The sequence below is a fragment of the Gymnoscopelus braueri genome (genome assembly GCF_963280865.1).
Source record: "Gymnoscopelus braueri genome assembly, chromosome: 23".
NCBI lineage: Eukaryota > Metazoa > Chordata > Actinopteri > Myctophiformes > Myctophidae > Gymnoscopelus > Gymnoscopelus braueri.
The window spans coordinates 32,544,343-32,559,755 of record NC_137625.1 but is presented as its reverse complement, the minus strand read 5'-3'; the positions used below and the strand labels follow the sequence as shown (position 1 = coordinate 32,559,755).

The 15,413-nt window shown below is 40.3% G+C and overlaps 1 protein-coding gene across 1 annotated transcript in view; it reads right to left on the bottom strand.

Annotated features, from left to right (window-relative positions):
• Positions 1 to 15,413, bottom strand: part of LOC308079979 (thyrotropin-releasing hormone-degrading ectoenzyme-like) — a 206,088-nt gene that overhangs the window by 133,365 nt on the left and 57,310 nt on the right. The window contains exon 5 of the mRNA XM_080421657.1: positions 8,291 to 8,417. Coding sequence (XP_080277783.1) covers positions 8,291 to 8,417 — 127 coding nt within the window. The remainder of the gene's footprint in view (positions 1 to 8,290; positions 8,418 to 15,413) is intronic.

Sequence of the window (15,413 nt, the reverse complement as noted above, 5' to 3'; positions counted from 1 at the left end):
GAACAAGATGAAGCTCAGTTTTCCAGCAGCCCTACACATTACACTGTGTCACCGTTCACTCTTTTCTTTTCATCTATTTTAGGATCCTCTAACCCACTACAGTGTGCCGGATCAAAACCACGGGAGATCATTCTAGTTTTATGAACCCCCTACTTTCAACCTAAAACCAGAACAAACCAGTACAAATTAGTTTATTGCAGTGGTGGGAAAAGAAGGCTACTCACATGTTTTACTTAAGTAAAAGTATCAGTACTGCAATGTAGAAATATTCTGTAGCAGATATACAAGCTCATAGCGCGGCACCGAGTGAGCTTGTAGATCTGCTATTTAAGTCCGGATTTAAAAATGTACTTGAGTAAAAGTACAAAAGTATTGGTATCAAAATGTACTTAAAGTACCAAAAGTCAAAGTACTCATTGTGCAGAATGTCCCATTTCACAAGTTTTCAAATGTATAAAATATATAAAAAAAACTTTTGAAAATAGCAGATCTACAAGCTCACAATGCGTCACATCGCGACGCATTGTGAGCTTAGATCGGCTATTTTTTCTAAATATATATAGGGCTGAAGTGGGTAATGTATGTTTTGTAATAATATTCAAAATCTAGTAACTACAGTTTTCAAATAATTGTAATGGGGTAAAAGTACAAATTTGCCTATGAGATGTAATGGAGTAGAAGTAGACAATTGCAAATACTCCAGTAAAGTAAAAAAAATACCTCACAATTTAACATAAGTACAGTACTTGAGTATATGCACTTAGTTACTTTACACCACTGGTTTATTGCAAGTGGGCCCCCACATATTTGGAAAAGCACTAAGATTGTGTGTGTTCTTTAAAGTTTTGATAAACCTTTAAAGTATATAAATCCAAGACGGGAACACAATCGATTGATTGGCCATTCAAATAAACATGCTCTGGAAATGCACAAGGCACGCCCACCTGACAACTTAAGCCTCTTAAGTGGTCAAGATGGGTGGGCCCTGATCCGAGTGGGCCCCGATCCAAGAAAGGTTGAAAAACCACTGAACTACAGTATAACTAGCAATTACCTGACAACCAATTAGCTCAGTGATTCTCAGGCCCATCTGGGCCCATTTTCCATGCTGCGATTTGTATGCCGAGCGCCCGCATGATTTGAGATACCAAATGATTTTGTGCCCGTCTAGTGCCAATGGGTGTGTTTTGTCTTAACCCATTCAATCCGGGAACGCGTCTGTGTCATTTTAGATTTCTTTGGCTATTCAAAAATAGCATATATACAAGCTCATAGCGCGAACATTTGTGACACAAATCTTTGCTTCTTTGGGTCCCTGGAACTAAATATGTTGAGATGGGGGTCCGCGGCCAAATACATATCATTTTGGGTGGTCCTTGACATGAAAGAGTTTGAGAACCACTGATATTATAGCAATATAAGGTTGCTATTATTTTTTTTACTTTTAAGATTTAGGAGACATTTGTAGAATCCCCAGAAGCAAATATTTGAGTTACAAATGTTCGCTTTAAAACATATATATATGTATTAAAGATTTGCAAACAATTTCCACGATTTAAAAAAAAATAGCAGATCTACAAGCTGATAGCGCAGCACTCGCTATGAGCTTGTATATCTGCTATTTTTTAATAGCCAAAGAAATATAAAAATGACACACAGATGCGTTCCCGGTCGTAATGGGTTAAAATGAGGTCTGGTCTGGCGCATCACATCACTTTACACTCAGAGAAAACAGTTATTGGCACAATATTGGAATTATGAAGGGGTTCACAATGCGTACGCCGTACACACGATTCAAATCAAAATCCATCCAATTTCAACACTCACGTCCAACTATTTATGAGGGCACTTCTGAGAGACTCTTCTGAGAGAGGGAGAGAAAGGTAGAGGAAGAGAAAAAGGTACTATTATGCAAATGTGCAAAAAAGGTATCTGCAAGATAGCCTGCTCACACTGGCAGCAATCTAGCCTATCACACAAACATACCGTTCTCAAATTATAGCCATCTTACAGGGATAGTTCACCCCCTATCGATTAGTCACCCCATGGAGATTTGAATTCATGGATATTGTTTTGTTTTTGTCGCATTCCTAAGCCAATCATTTGATGGCCGGCAGTGGTTCCGGTAGGAGACACAAAGAGTCTCCATTGTGTCTCCTACCGGAACCACTGCCTATACCGGTCCACTGGTCATCTAATTATTGGCTTAGGAATTCGACAAAAACTAAAAAATATTCATGCGTTCAAGTGTCCATGGGGTGACTAATCGATAGGAAAAAAGTACTTTTTTGGGTGAACTATCCCTTTAAATTATCGTCATGTTCGGTTTTCCTGAATTTCCTCTCTTTCCTTTGTTGGAACGCCACATTTTCCCACCAAAATGAGCACGTACTGGATAAGGTTTGTTTTAAAACATGGACAAACCCGCTACAATTGGCAATTGACTCCTTTCCCCTTGCCAGCTTACCTGCTGTGTCAGATAAACTGGCAATGTGTAAGGAGTCAATTGCCAATTTTGACAAACAGGCTGGAAGAAAGTGCTGCAGAGCCGTCATGTTTATACAAGTTCATCCAAACTTATCAGATATGATCTCTCTCTCTCTCTCTCTCTCTCTCTCTCTCTCTCTCTCTCTCTCTCTCTCTCTCTCTCTCTCTCTCTCTCTCTCTCTCTCTCTCTCTCTCTCTCTCTCTCTCTCTCTCTCATATGAGGCGGGGGGGGGTCCACTGGGGGTCCACCAAAGGAAAAGAAAAGTTGGAGTTAGTTTAATCTTTCTTACTTTGGACTGAAAAGAGTACGGCTGTAATCTTTGCTCGCACACAGTGCTGGTAAATTATTTTTCCGGTCTGGACATATCTATTTTAAGGAGCAGATGTGAGTGAAATACTGGCACTGTAGAGCCCTTGGTTTCCTTTCATTTCTTTTCCACCCTCCAGTGAGAAGCTTTCTCCTGCATTGTGTCGGAGCTGGAGCTGATAAATAGCCATGGTGCCCAGACCTGTTGAGAGAGAGAGTTACCACACTCTCTGATCTCACGGCGACTCGTTCATGTGGATCTTCTCCATGCTTCATCAACACCTATTATAAAGATTTCACATTGGAACTATAAATGAATGTTTGGAACTATACAGTAGTGTTTGGAACTATACAGTAGTGTTTGGAACAATACAGTAGTATTTGGAACTTTACAGTAGTGTTTGGAGCTATACAGTAGTGTTTGGAACTTTACAGTAGTGTTTGGAGCTATACAGTAGTGTTTGGAACCATAGTCTTTGGAACTATAGTAGTGTTTGGAACTATACAGTAGTATTTGGAACAATACAGTATACTGTATTGTTCCAAATACTACTGTATAGTTCCAAACACTATAGTGTTTGGAACTATACAGTAATTGTTGGAATTATACAGTAATGTTTGGAACTATACACAATTTAAAATGTAGGCATTTAGCAGACACTCTTAATCCAGAGCGACTTACAGTAAGCAAGGTAAACACGAGGTACGTACACTAGTCTTTGGAACTATGCATTTTTGGAACTATACAGTAATGTTTGAAACTATACAGTAGTTTTTGGAACTATACAGTAGTGTTTGGAACTATACAGTAGTGTTTGGAACTATACAGTAATGTTTGAAACTATACAGTAGTTTTTGGAACTATACAGTAGTGTTTGGAACTATACAGCAGTGTTTGGAACTATACAGTAATGTTTGGAACTATACACTAGTACGTTTGTTCACCCAATCGCAAGCATTAGTTTATCATTGTTGTTGTTATCTCTGAGCACACTGAGATAAATTCCTAATCAACTCTAAGTTGGTTTGTGCAATTAATGATTGAACATTGAATATTATACTGTCAATATGTTTCATCATATCATATCTCTGCCCGTGCCTACTGCAGTGGCATTGTCTAAAAACCCTGGTGTCCCAAAAATCTAATCCAATCTACAAGCTCACAAAAGGCGTCAAAGGCCAGATGTTATTATGGCTGTTTTTTTTTGTCCAGTGGGTAAAGGGCTTTAGCTTTAATCTTCTTTAAAGCTAAAGCAGTCCAGCAGTCAGAGCCATTAGACCAGGGTGGGCTAATGATCTAAAACCCATTTACATCTTAACAAGGAGGGGGCACATCACCCGAGGGAAGGAGAACTTCTGATATGCCTGTCATGGATGAAAACATTCCGTTTCTCAATCCATTCATCACGCCTATATTAGTTTATTTATTATGCACACAAATCATAGACTAGAGCACACGTTTTAGTCCATGCCACTTGAGGGGTCCCTGGGTATTCAGTTCCACTAACACAAGTAAGCCCCCCCCCACACACACACACACACACACACAGTACAGCGCACACGCACGCGCCACACGCGAACGCACGCGCACACACACACATACACACACACACAAAGAGGTTGCGCTAGGATATAAAATTCCTGGCCAGAATGTCCAGCATTATTAGAATGTTAAATAATACATGATAAAATACTAATATTAATATTAATACTAATACTAATACTAATACTGATACTGATACTGATACTGATACTGATAATGATGATAATAATCACAATTTATTTCAACATTTTATGTTTTTATTCCAAGAGTGTCACATAAAATTAGTGAAAATAGCAGATCTACCAACTCACAGTGCGTCACAACGCAACGTGTTGTGAGTTTGTAAATCGGCTATTTTAACCCCTTTAAAATGTTTTAAAAATAATAATAACATTTTTTATTTTTTTTACATACAAGTTTATGCAGCAACGATTTGCAACGGTGCTTCATTTGACGCATTGAGAAGCTCCTGATTTCCTCCTGATTTGAAATCTAAGCTGATCTATAAGCCCAAAACACGTCTCATCTGTGACCCGTTGCTATTTCCTATTTGTGGGTTTCTCCTCCTTCAGGTGGCTTCTGGTTGTGGTTTGATCTGGTTTTTGGAGCGAGAATCCATGCTCTGCTGGCACGAGAATGACACCGAAATGACACAGGCCACCTTTTGCCACCTTTGCCTAGTCAGGATACATGTCAGGAAATTCTCTGATCAAAAGTCAATAGTTCAACTATACTTAAAAGTTTGAAAAATATGTTTTTTGTTCTTTTGCCAGCCTGAATGTCTGGAGGGAATTACATTTTCTGCCCTCTGTCAATAAACTGTCAAAACCAGCAACTACTGGCCCAATGCCATCCACCCCTGTCACTGTCTCACACACACACGCGCGCGCACACACACACACACACACACACACACACACACACACACACACACACACACACACACACACACACACACACACACACACACACACACACACACACACACACACACACACACACACACACACACACACACACACACTTCTCAACATAGGGTCCGGGGACCCATAGGGGTCCAAAAGGACTCTTATGGGTCTGTAACTCTGAGAGTGTACACTCAAATTAACACTGAGGGCCCTATCTTGGCAACGCATGGCGCTATAGGTAGCGGAGTGCATGCGCAAATTGCATTGTGGGTGCGGGTCCACGCCAATTTTACAAGCATTAGTAAAATTGCCGAAGCATTTGAGCGCAAACAGATCACACAGCGCCACTGGGTGGTGTTAGGGCTCTGAATTAGTCTTGGCTGTGTCTAGGGCTGTTACATTAATGAAATGTTCCCATTCCTTTTAAGAGAAGCCACGCTTCAGCTAGGCTCACGGTATGTAGATGCTATTTCATTAAGCACCTGATAAGTTGTTTGTTTATCGTTGTTGGAATACTCCGCATTGCGCGGTGTATTCCAGAAAGGGCCCTGAGGGGATTTGACAGTGCAGATTGGGGTCCCAGAGATAAAAAAATCAAAAAATCAAATGGGGGTCCGTGGCCTGATGCATTTCAAAGTGGGGGTCCCTTAAAATTAAAACGGTTGAGAATCCCTGCGGTATAGAGACAGAAAGAATGAGACATTGGACACAGAATGAGACATCTGGGACACACAGCTCTCTAACCAGGCGTTGTACCACTCACTGACATTTCAAAGCAAACAACCAATTATAATTACAGCGTGACGTGAACGATAAGAGTCTGATCGAAACCGGAGAGAGAGAGAAACGTATTGATGCGTGTCCACGAAGTCCCCAGAACTCTACCACACCACATTAGAATCATGCAACCACTGGTGGAAAGTAACTAAGTACTCAAGTACTGTACTTAAGTAAGATGTTGAGGTATTTTTTACTTTACTGGAGTATTTCCAGTTTTCAGTACTTTTACCTCTACTCCACTACATGTCAGAGGCAAATATTGTACTTTTACTCAATTATTTTAAAACTTTAGTTACTAGTTACTTTGCAGATATACATTATTACATATATTTTCAAAATTTTTGGTACTTTTACTTTTTGTACAAGATTTTGATACCAATACTTTTGTACTTTCACTCAAGTAACATTTTGAACACAGGCCTTTTACTTGTAACAGAGTATTTTTATATTGTGGTATTGCTACTTCTACTTAAGTAAAATATCTGAGTACTTTTTCCCACCACCGGAAACCGGTGAGAGAGAAACGTATTGATGCGTGTCCACGCGTCTCACAGAACTCTACGACACGACATTAGAATCATGCAACCTTGCAAACCAGCGGTTGCCGCCTGGTGCAAGGTCACTATTCATATGGGGCTAAAGCCCTAGCACACACTGTGCTGTTCTTTCAAAGGCAGGTACTCTGACACGCCGTCTCACATTAATTACCTCCACAGTGGTGGAGTGTTGACGCTCAACCAAGGACCCCCTAGCTGAGAGAGAGAGATGAAGCAGGGACCCCCATGTTGGATGTAATTCTGTTGCATTTTAAACTTTTTCATTTCATTATACATTATAATAGATTATATTGTATTTTAATCACAGTTATAATCCATTAGAGTGTATTGTAATTATCACAGTTGTAATACACTATAACAATGTACAGTATATTGAATTATAATCACAGTTATAAGGGTCCATTTGGTTCTTACCAATAGCTGGAGTCCTCCTGCACAGGTGATTTGCATTTGTATACAGGACAGTTGGTCACTCATCTACATTGTTAGGCAAGAAGCAATGACCTCCACCTATGACCTTACATTACTAAGGGGGCGTCGATTCCCTCCAGGAGGGGAGGGGGGTACTGTGAGGGGGTACTTTATTGAAATAGAAACGGTAGATATTTTGGTGCAGTGCGTTGCGGTGCGGTGCGGTGTGGTGCGGTGTGGTGTGGTGCGGTGTGGTGTGGTGCGGTGTGGTGCGGTGCGGTGCGGTGTGGTGCGGTGCTAAAGCTGCAGTGGAAATCCAGTAGTAGCACCCTCTGCCCCCGCCCCCCACCCCTCCTTTGTTTCTGTAAATACAACTGTCGCTACTACTGGAGCTTTTTACCGTATTGTATGTCTTACTGATGAACTGAGTACAATGGACCACGATGGAAACAAGCCCCGGGTTTTTTTTGTGCTATCCTTTTAGCATAACTTTTGAGCGCACTACATGTACGGTTAATAATCGTGTTAATAAAGTATTCAATCAATCAATGAGTGTGCAACACTCTTGTACGACAAATATGGCATGAATTTACCAAAAAAAAACACAAAAAAAATTGAGATACAAGGTTTCTGCCCGACAGCAACAGTAACTCACATAGCATGTTGTTATATTACTACAGACATTATTTTGCGTTTGCAAATGATATCCTCACAGTCATGGACTGACTGCAAGGCAGGCCATTTGTAATGGAGACTGTGTATCGAAACTAACAAATGACTTGAGCTGAAGTATCGGTCAGTCACAAACATGATTCCATTTCAATCTGGATGATCTATTTGAATGAGGATTCATGAAAAGAATGTGTGTGCATGGACTCCTAATGGGTTGGGACGGCTCTGCAACTCTCCTCCATTCTGGTGGCGATAGGAGCATAATAGGGCTGCAACTATCGGTTATTTTCTTAGCGATTATTCTATTGATACCACTCATCAAATGTATTTGTTTGATTTTCACATAACATGAATCAATGTGAAATATCCAATGGAAATGTTGACGTAAAAAAATCCCTGAGATAGTGGTTAATGAGATGTCTGGGATATTTAATTGGATCAGATGCGCGCGCGCGCGCACACACACACACACACACACACACACACACACACACACACACACACACACACACACACACACACACACACACACACACACACACACACACTTTAATGAGTGTAACCCGGACGGAGGAACAGACAGCGATCTAATAAGGTCAGAGAGTGTCAGGCAGGAAGTACTGACCTAGTTTGGGGAGGGAGTACTTCACTTTGAAGTAATCCTGGTAGAAAGACAGCAGCCTCTTGGTGATGTGGAGAGCGTAATCTCCCGCTCCGCTGGAAATGGCATCGGGCCGCGCGTACAGACGGATCTGAAACAAGGAGCCACACAAAAGAAATGGGATTCGACCAGTGGTTCCCAAACCTTTTTCATGTCAAGGAGCCCCAATTTGATTTGTACTTTGCCGCGGACCTCCATCTGAAAGGTCTTTGTACCAGAGGTTAAGATTAGTGTTGTTGGAAATGTTCAGCTGAAGTATAAAATAGGGTTTAAGTGGTTAAACTGCTTTTGATACAATATTCATAAATGTTCCTGGGGACCACACAAGAACTCCGGGGGGTCCCGACCAATCAACTTACAGTTTTATTGAAAAATGTATGTTTCTATATCAGTGGTTCTCAAACTTTTTCATGTCAAGGACCCCTAAAATGATTTGTATTTGGCCGTGGACCCCCATCTCAAAATGATTCAAGCATGAAGCATGAAGCAAAGATTTGAGTTATACATGTTCCCTTTAAAAAAAAAAATATATATATATATATATATATATATATATATATATTCAAATATTTGCACATATATATATATATATATATTCAAATATTTGCACAAATGTTTTTCAAAAATATCAGATCCACAAGCTCATAGTGTGGCACTCGGTGCCGCGCTATGAAATAAAGTGAGAGGTGTGTCAGACTATGAGGCAATGTGAATACTGTATTGCTCACTTATCTCAGCATATCTTAGTTATTGTGCTGAAGTGTGAGGGAATACATATGTGACTGACATAAAACCATTATACATGCTACAGAAGAGAGCGGTACGAATCATGCATGAAGTCAATTAATAGAGAAGACACAAACAGACTATTTATCAAATCGAGAGTATTGAAACTGAGAGTATTGAAGAGTTAGTGAGGCTACAGACGTTATTAATTGTGTTTAGGGCAAAACCCTAAACACTGCCAGTTAATTTACAAAAGCTGTTTGAATGTAGTTCAGAAAATGGGGATAGTAGGAGGAAATTAGATTTTAAGCATCAGTTTGCACGGACCACACAAAAGCAGCAGATGTGTCCCTCAGTTATGGGAATCAAAATGTGGAATTCTCTCCACAACGATTTAAAGGGTTGTATACATATTTATCAATAATATTGTTTTAATGAAAATACAATAATTAGACAATAAGAAGACGACGAATAAGATGGGTTTTGACTTTTTTTGTTTACTCGTTTATTCGTTCATTTGTTGCTTGTTATTTGCTTTGTTGTTTCTGTTTAAATTTGTATTTTAGTGCAAGTACTGGTTGTATGCGGCGATCTACACTGTTTTAAGTTGAACATGGAGCAGGGATTAACACAAATTTGTTTTCTTCTTCCTGCTCCTTTTCGCCCATGGGTGTATTAGATTAAATTCATTATTATCCTTTGATAAGAATTGTATTGTACTGTGATACAATACCATGTGCAAAACAAAATAAAAAGAAATGAAATTAAATTAAACATAACATATGGATGTAAGGCAGTTTCATCTCACAGCCACACTTTTACAGAATGTAAAAGACAGCACGCAGTTTCACAAGTTTAGTTTCTTTGTATCTCATTCAAAGTGGAGCAAACCTGTATATTTGGTCAAGGACTTAACGGGGATTGAATCAACGTTAACATAGTAGGCACCACACTGTGACAACAATTTCCAGACGCTTAGCTCTGGTAAGATAGTCCTGTTTACATTATTTCTGTCTGAATGAAGCATTCCTGTAAGCTGTTAGTGAGATTACATGTTGCGTAAGCAACGCTAATCAATATTTAAAAGACAATGGTATCCCTGATGGCATCCAGCTGTGTGAGTGAGCAGGCATTAGACCCAGAGGGAAGACAGTGGCTAATGGAATCTCAGGGGGGAAAAACGGTCAATTTGATCTCGACAGACTGCAGTGATGCGAGTGTTAACTCATTCAGTGCCAGACTTATTTCTGGCTGTGTTTGCCCAGTGCGAGAGATTTTCGTTTTTTATACCTTTTCAACTGGTCACAGAAAATGTATATTCGTTATGATCGCTTGTCTGACCGTGTGTAAACTCACCCGGTAGCAGTGTGACGCTCAGAGAAAAAAAACTACAACCGTGATCGGCCCCTTATACCATCTCTAAGCAAAAATGCACGCTTTCCTTACCTTTTCAACTGGCCACAGAAGTGTGTGTGTGTGTGTGTGTGTGTGTGTGTGTGTGTGTGTGTGTGTGTGTGTGTGTGTGTGTGTGTGTGTGTACAAATAAAGTTTATTATTATTATTATTATCGCTCATCTGGCCATTGGTAAACACACCCAGTATCCGCGTGCTTCGCCCAGAGAACAAACATTACAACCACGACGTTCCCTTCTCTTCCAGCAGCATGTTGAAAATAACATGGCTCAAGAAAACCAGGGCAAAAAAAGGCATCTCAAGATTCCATGTAAAACCTAAACAGGAAGTGGACGGAGGCGGAAATCTTTGGATGACGTTGTTTCCGGATCCTTGTGAGTTGAAAGTTAAAGTGATCACTCAGATGACAGAAAACACGTCATTGACACGGAGGGTTTGGGAAAAAACACATGAAAAACGTCAATGGAACTGAGTGAGTTAAGGGTAAATTGGGACGGACCCCTTAGTGGTCCCCGGACCTGGACGTTGAGAGCCAGTGGATTAACACCCCTGTGGTCCCACAATGAGACGGTGAGAAATGGACCCAATTCACAAGAGAACAACAATGTAATACAGAATGACACAAAGAAATGTAATTAGTCCCACCCTATACAGAACAAATGGCATTAGACCAAACCAAAATGGAATGAGGCCCCTTTGTGCAAGAATTGAGTTAAACACTCAGGCCAATTCCACAGCGTAACAGAAAGAAATGGAACGTGGCCAACGCTTAGAAAGGGAGGTGGAGGAGGGGGGGGAGAGAGAGAGAGAGAGAGAGAGAGAGAGAGAGAGAGAGAGAGAGAGAGAGAGAGAGAGAGAGAGAGAGAGAAAGAGAGAGAGTGAGAGAGAGAGAGACAGAGAGAGAGAGACTGACAGACAAAATGTGTCTGTATTAATTACACATTTCACAGAAAATCTAAAAAAAAAAAACATGCTGACCCAACTGTCAGAATAATAATTCCAGCTGATAACAAAATCGTTGCTGTTGGGCAGAAACCTCATATCTCCATTCCCCTAACTCCCCCCCCCCCACCCCCCGTAAATGAATACCCTACTTCATCATACAACAGTTTCACACGAAAGCAGCCAAAAAATTGCTGATCTACAAGCTCTAAACGCTTCAGCTATTTTTGCTGCATTTGAATTATAATCGTGAAAAGTAGCGTTTTCAGACGTGTGAGGTTTCCACCCGACAGAGACGAAATGCGAGGTGCCAGACAGTGAAATGGGTTTTAAAGCAGATGAACATGTTGAAATAAAAGACACCGGGATGAAAACATGAACAGTGTGCAGATCACAGTTCACACGTATCAGGGGGATTTGTAGGCGTTAGAGATTCTTTGTCTTTGATCGACCTGCCAACAGCTTTATAGCCTGGCTTCTGTGACACACCCATGTAGAGGGAGAGAGAGAGGGAGAGGGAGAGAGAGAGAGAGAGAGAGATAGAGAGAGCGAGAGCGAGAGCGAGAGCGAGAGCGATAGAGATAGAGATAGAGAGAGAGAGAGAGGGAGAGGGAGAGGGAGAGAGAGAGAGAGAGAGAGAGAGAGAGAGAGAGAGAGTAGTATTCCACATGATTTTCCTAATCAGCGGTAATAAATAATGGAAATGGGAGTCATTCTTTTGAAGATGAATTGGACACGACGTGTGGATGTCAAAGCGTTTATCTTGCCTATCTTGGACTTTCCCTGCCCGACTTGACTTCTCTGTGGGTGCAATTAAGACAGCCGAATTCATCAAATGGCAACATTGCATTTGAAGGTTGAAGGTTGAACGATCTGGGCCAGTAAAATATTAAATGCTATATGCACATCACTGGCTGAAGGATGTGTTGAGACGCACGCATGGGTGGAACATTGGACGAAAATAGCCGATCTACACGCTCACAACGCGTTGCCATAGTACAATCTTACACAATGTATTACTCCCAGACAATGTCTAGTCTCATATCACAATATTGATACATTATCGATCAGAGATGGGACCGTTAAACCGTTCAACCGAAATGTGTGTCACTAACCGTTTCGGACAAGATAACCGCAATTAACTGAAATGTAAAGAGATACATAAAATATCAACAACAACAGAAAACTGAAATATAATCTGTTATTGTTCCTGGTAAAAATAAATTGAAGAGAAGAAAACAGCCGTATAGAATGATATACTGTAGACCTAATGTATGTTAAAATACATTTTAGTTTAGTTTAGTTTAGTTTATTAGCACATTGTTATAACAAATATAGAAACAATACATATTGAAAGACAAGTTGCTGTGCAAGGAAAGGAAGAAGCCGGCTTATTTGGAATCCTTTCCTTCATGGGAGAGTTCTAGTAAGGCGGGAATATGCCGTTTTCAATACACGATAGTGCACTTGGTGATACAAGCGTGAAATTTGGCACAGATGTCCTTCATATGACCCTAATTGATAATCAACCTCTGGCCACGCAAAAATCCTAAGATTTCAAGATGGCCACCACCAGTTTTCAAAATGGCTGCAACTGGGCCAATGTTTTGGACTATATCACTTTGCTGGGGCTTATTTTAATATATGAGAATATGTTCTGGAGGTATTTCTACCAAGTACGATAAAAAAATAACATTAGGTTCCAATATGGCGGCATGTTTTCCAATATGGCTGCCGATAAATTGCAGAAATGTGCATCTGCTTATGGTTTATCCACATGAGCTTGTAGTACATGTATTTGTATTAATTACCATACACAGAATCCATTTATGGAACATTTGAAAGTGATTTATTAGCTTGGTAAAGCTTAGTGCTTACTTTTTGTTTGTTATAAGTCATTATAAACACATTCTCATTTACAATGGTGGCTGGGCAAGTGACAGGCCAGTGTACTAGCAACTGCAACCACAGAGGGGTGTGCAGATAAGTCCAAACTTAAAGCATTTGCAGTGTCCAGAACATGCTTTTTTACATCCACATCGTGTCAGCTTCTGGCATAATTTGGCAAACAGGACTGCACAAGAGTGACTGGCCCCATATATGTCCTACTTGGAATGCACTTCACTTGCATTCACTTCCTTGTAGGAACTACTTCTATGAAGTTCTATCGTACATGAGTACTATGAACTCCTCAATGACTTGCATATTGTTTATCATTTATTGCAACAGGTGTTGAACCTAATTTGGAGAAGTTGTCTGCCATGCTGACATTTTTCCCTTTCCATGGAAGGACGAAACTGTGTGGCATCCCCTGAATGCATGAAAGAAGCAAAGACCTGATGACTTTGATTCAATAGCTGATGCAATTTCATGAACGGGGATCCATCTGAGATCCTTCCCTCCTTCCAAAGGCAATCCACAGCTAATTCAAGCCAAGTCTTTGAACAAGTGAAACTGTTATGTCAACAATGTCAGTATCTGAGGCAGAGCTGCAGAGGATAGCATCTGACACATCACGATTCGCAGCTCAGATACTGACGTTGTTGTCATAGCAGTTGCACTTGTTCATATTAAGTAAGTCTGAGACTTATTGTCAGTATCAGCTGAGAACGCAGGGGTCTTATAGACCCCCTGGTATTGCTGAGGTGGAGCGCCACACTCACCGTACCTACTCATACACTGATCCTGACCGAACCCATGACCATGTGATCCGAAGGTGAAAGCTCTACAGACTGAGCTACCCAGACACAAAGACTTGGCTTGAAAAAGCTGTCGAAGGACCTCAGATGGATCCCCCTTCATGAAAATGCATCAGCTATTGGATCAAAGTCATCAGGTCTTTGCTTCTTTCATGCGTTCAGCAGATGCCATACAGTTTTGTCCTTCCACGGAAAGAGAAAAAGGTCAGCACCTGTTTGAGAAAATATCCCTATATATATATAAGTTTTTGTATTTATTGGTGAACATATTGAAAAGTCTGTTGCCCTAGGTCATTAAAAAGCTACCAAATCTGTGTATGGTAATTAATACAAATACATGTGCTACAAGCTCATGTGAATGTACATTTATGCAATTTATCGGCAGCCATATTGGAAAATATGCCGCCATATTGGAACCTAATATTTTTTTTTTATCTTACTTGGTAGAAATACCTTCAGAACATATTCTCCTATATTAAAATAAGGGGGAAATCAAAGATTTACAGCCCCAGCAAAGTGATATAGTCCAAAATGTTGGCCCAGTTGCAGCCATTTTGAAAACTGGTGGTGGCCATCTTGAAATCTTAGGATTTTTGCGTGGCCAGAGGTTGATTATCAATTAGGGTCATATGAAGGACATCTGTGCCAAATTTCACCCTTGTATCCTGGTATCAAATTCCCGCCTTACTATTCATTAAAACAGGATTAAAAGTTCAATAAGAATAATACAAAAAAAAATATTTTTTTTTAATTCCAGACTTTTACTTTTAACAGAGTACTTCTGCATAGCAGTATTGATACTTTTACTTAAGTAAAACATTTGAGTACTTTTCCCACCACTGGACATCATAGACGCTTAAAAAAAAGGTCCAAATGCTCCTATTGCCTTGCTCCATCCTGGGACCTTGTCTGTTCAACATCAACATGCTCCCACTGGCTCAGATATTATAGAAAACAAGAAAATATGCTACCATAATTAATCAGACGCCACACACATACACACACGCAAATTAAAATAACCATATTACCAGGGGACTATGATCCAATACAAACACTGCGGAAGTGCACTGAACTAATAAATAACTGGATGTGCCAGAACCGTCTTCAATTAAAGAAAGACAAAACTGAAGTAATTGTTTTTTGCAGCAAGAGGAAGAAACGATTAAAAGTCAGTGCTCAGCTTCAATCAATAATGTTACAAACAACAAGCAAAGCCAGACATCTTGGCATATAGTCATGGACTCAGACCTGAATCTTAACAGCCACATTAACACCATTACAAAGTCAGCCTACTATTGCCTTAAAGA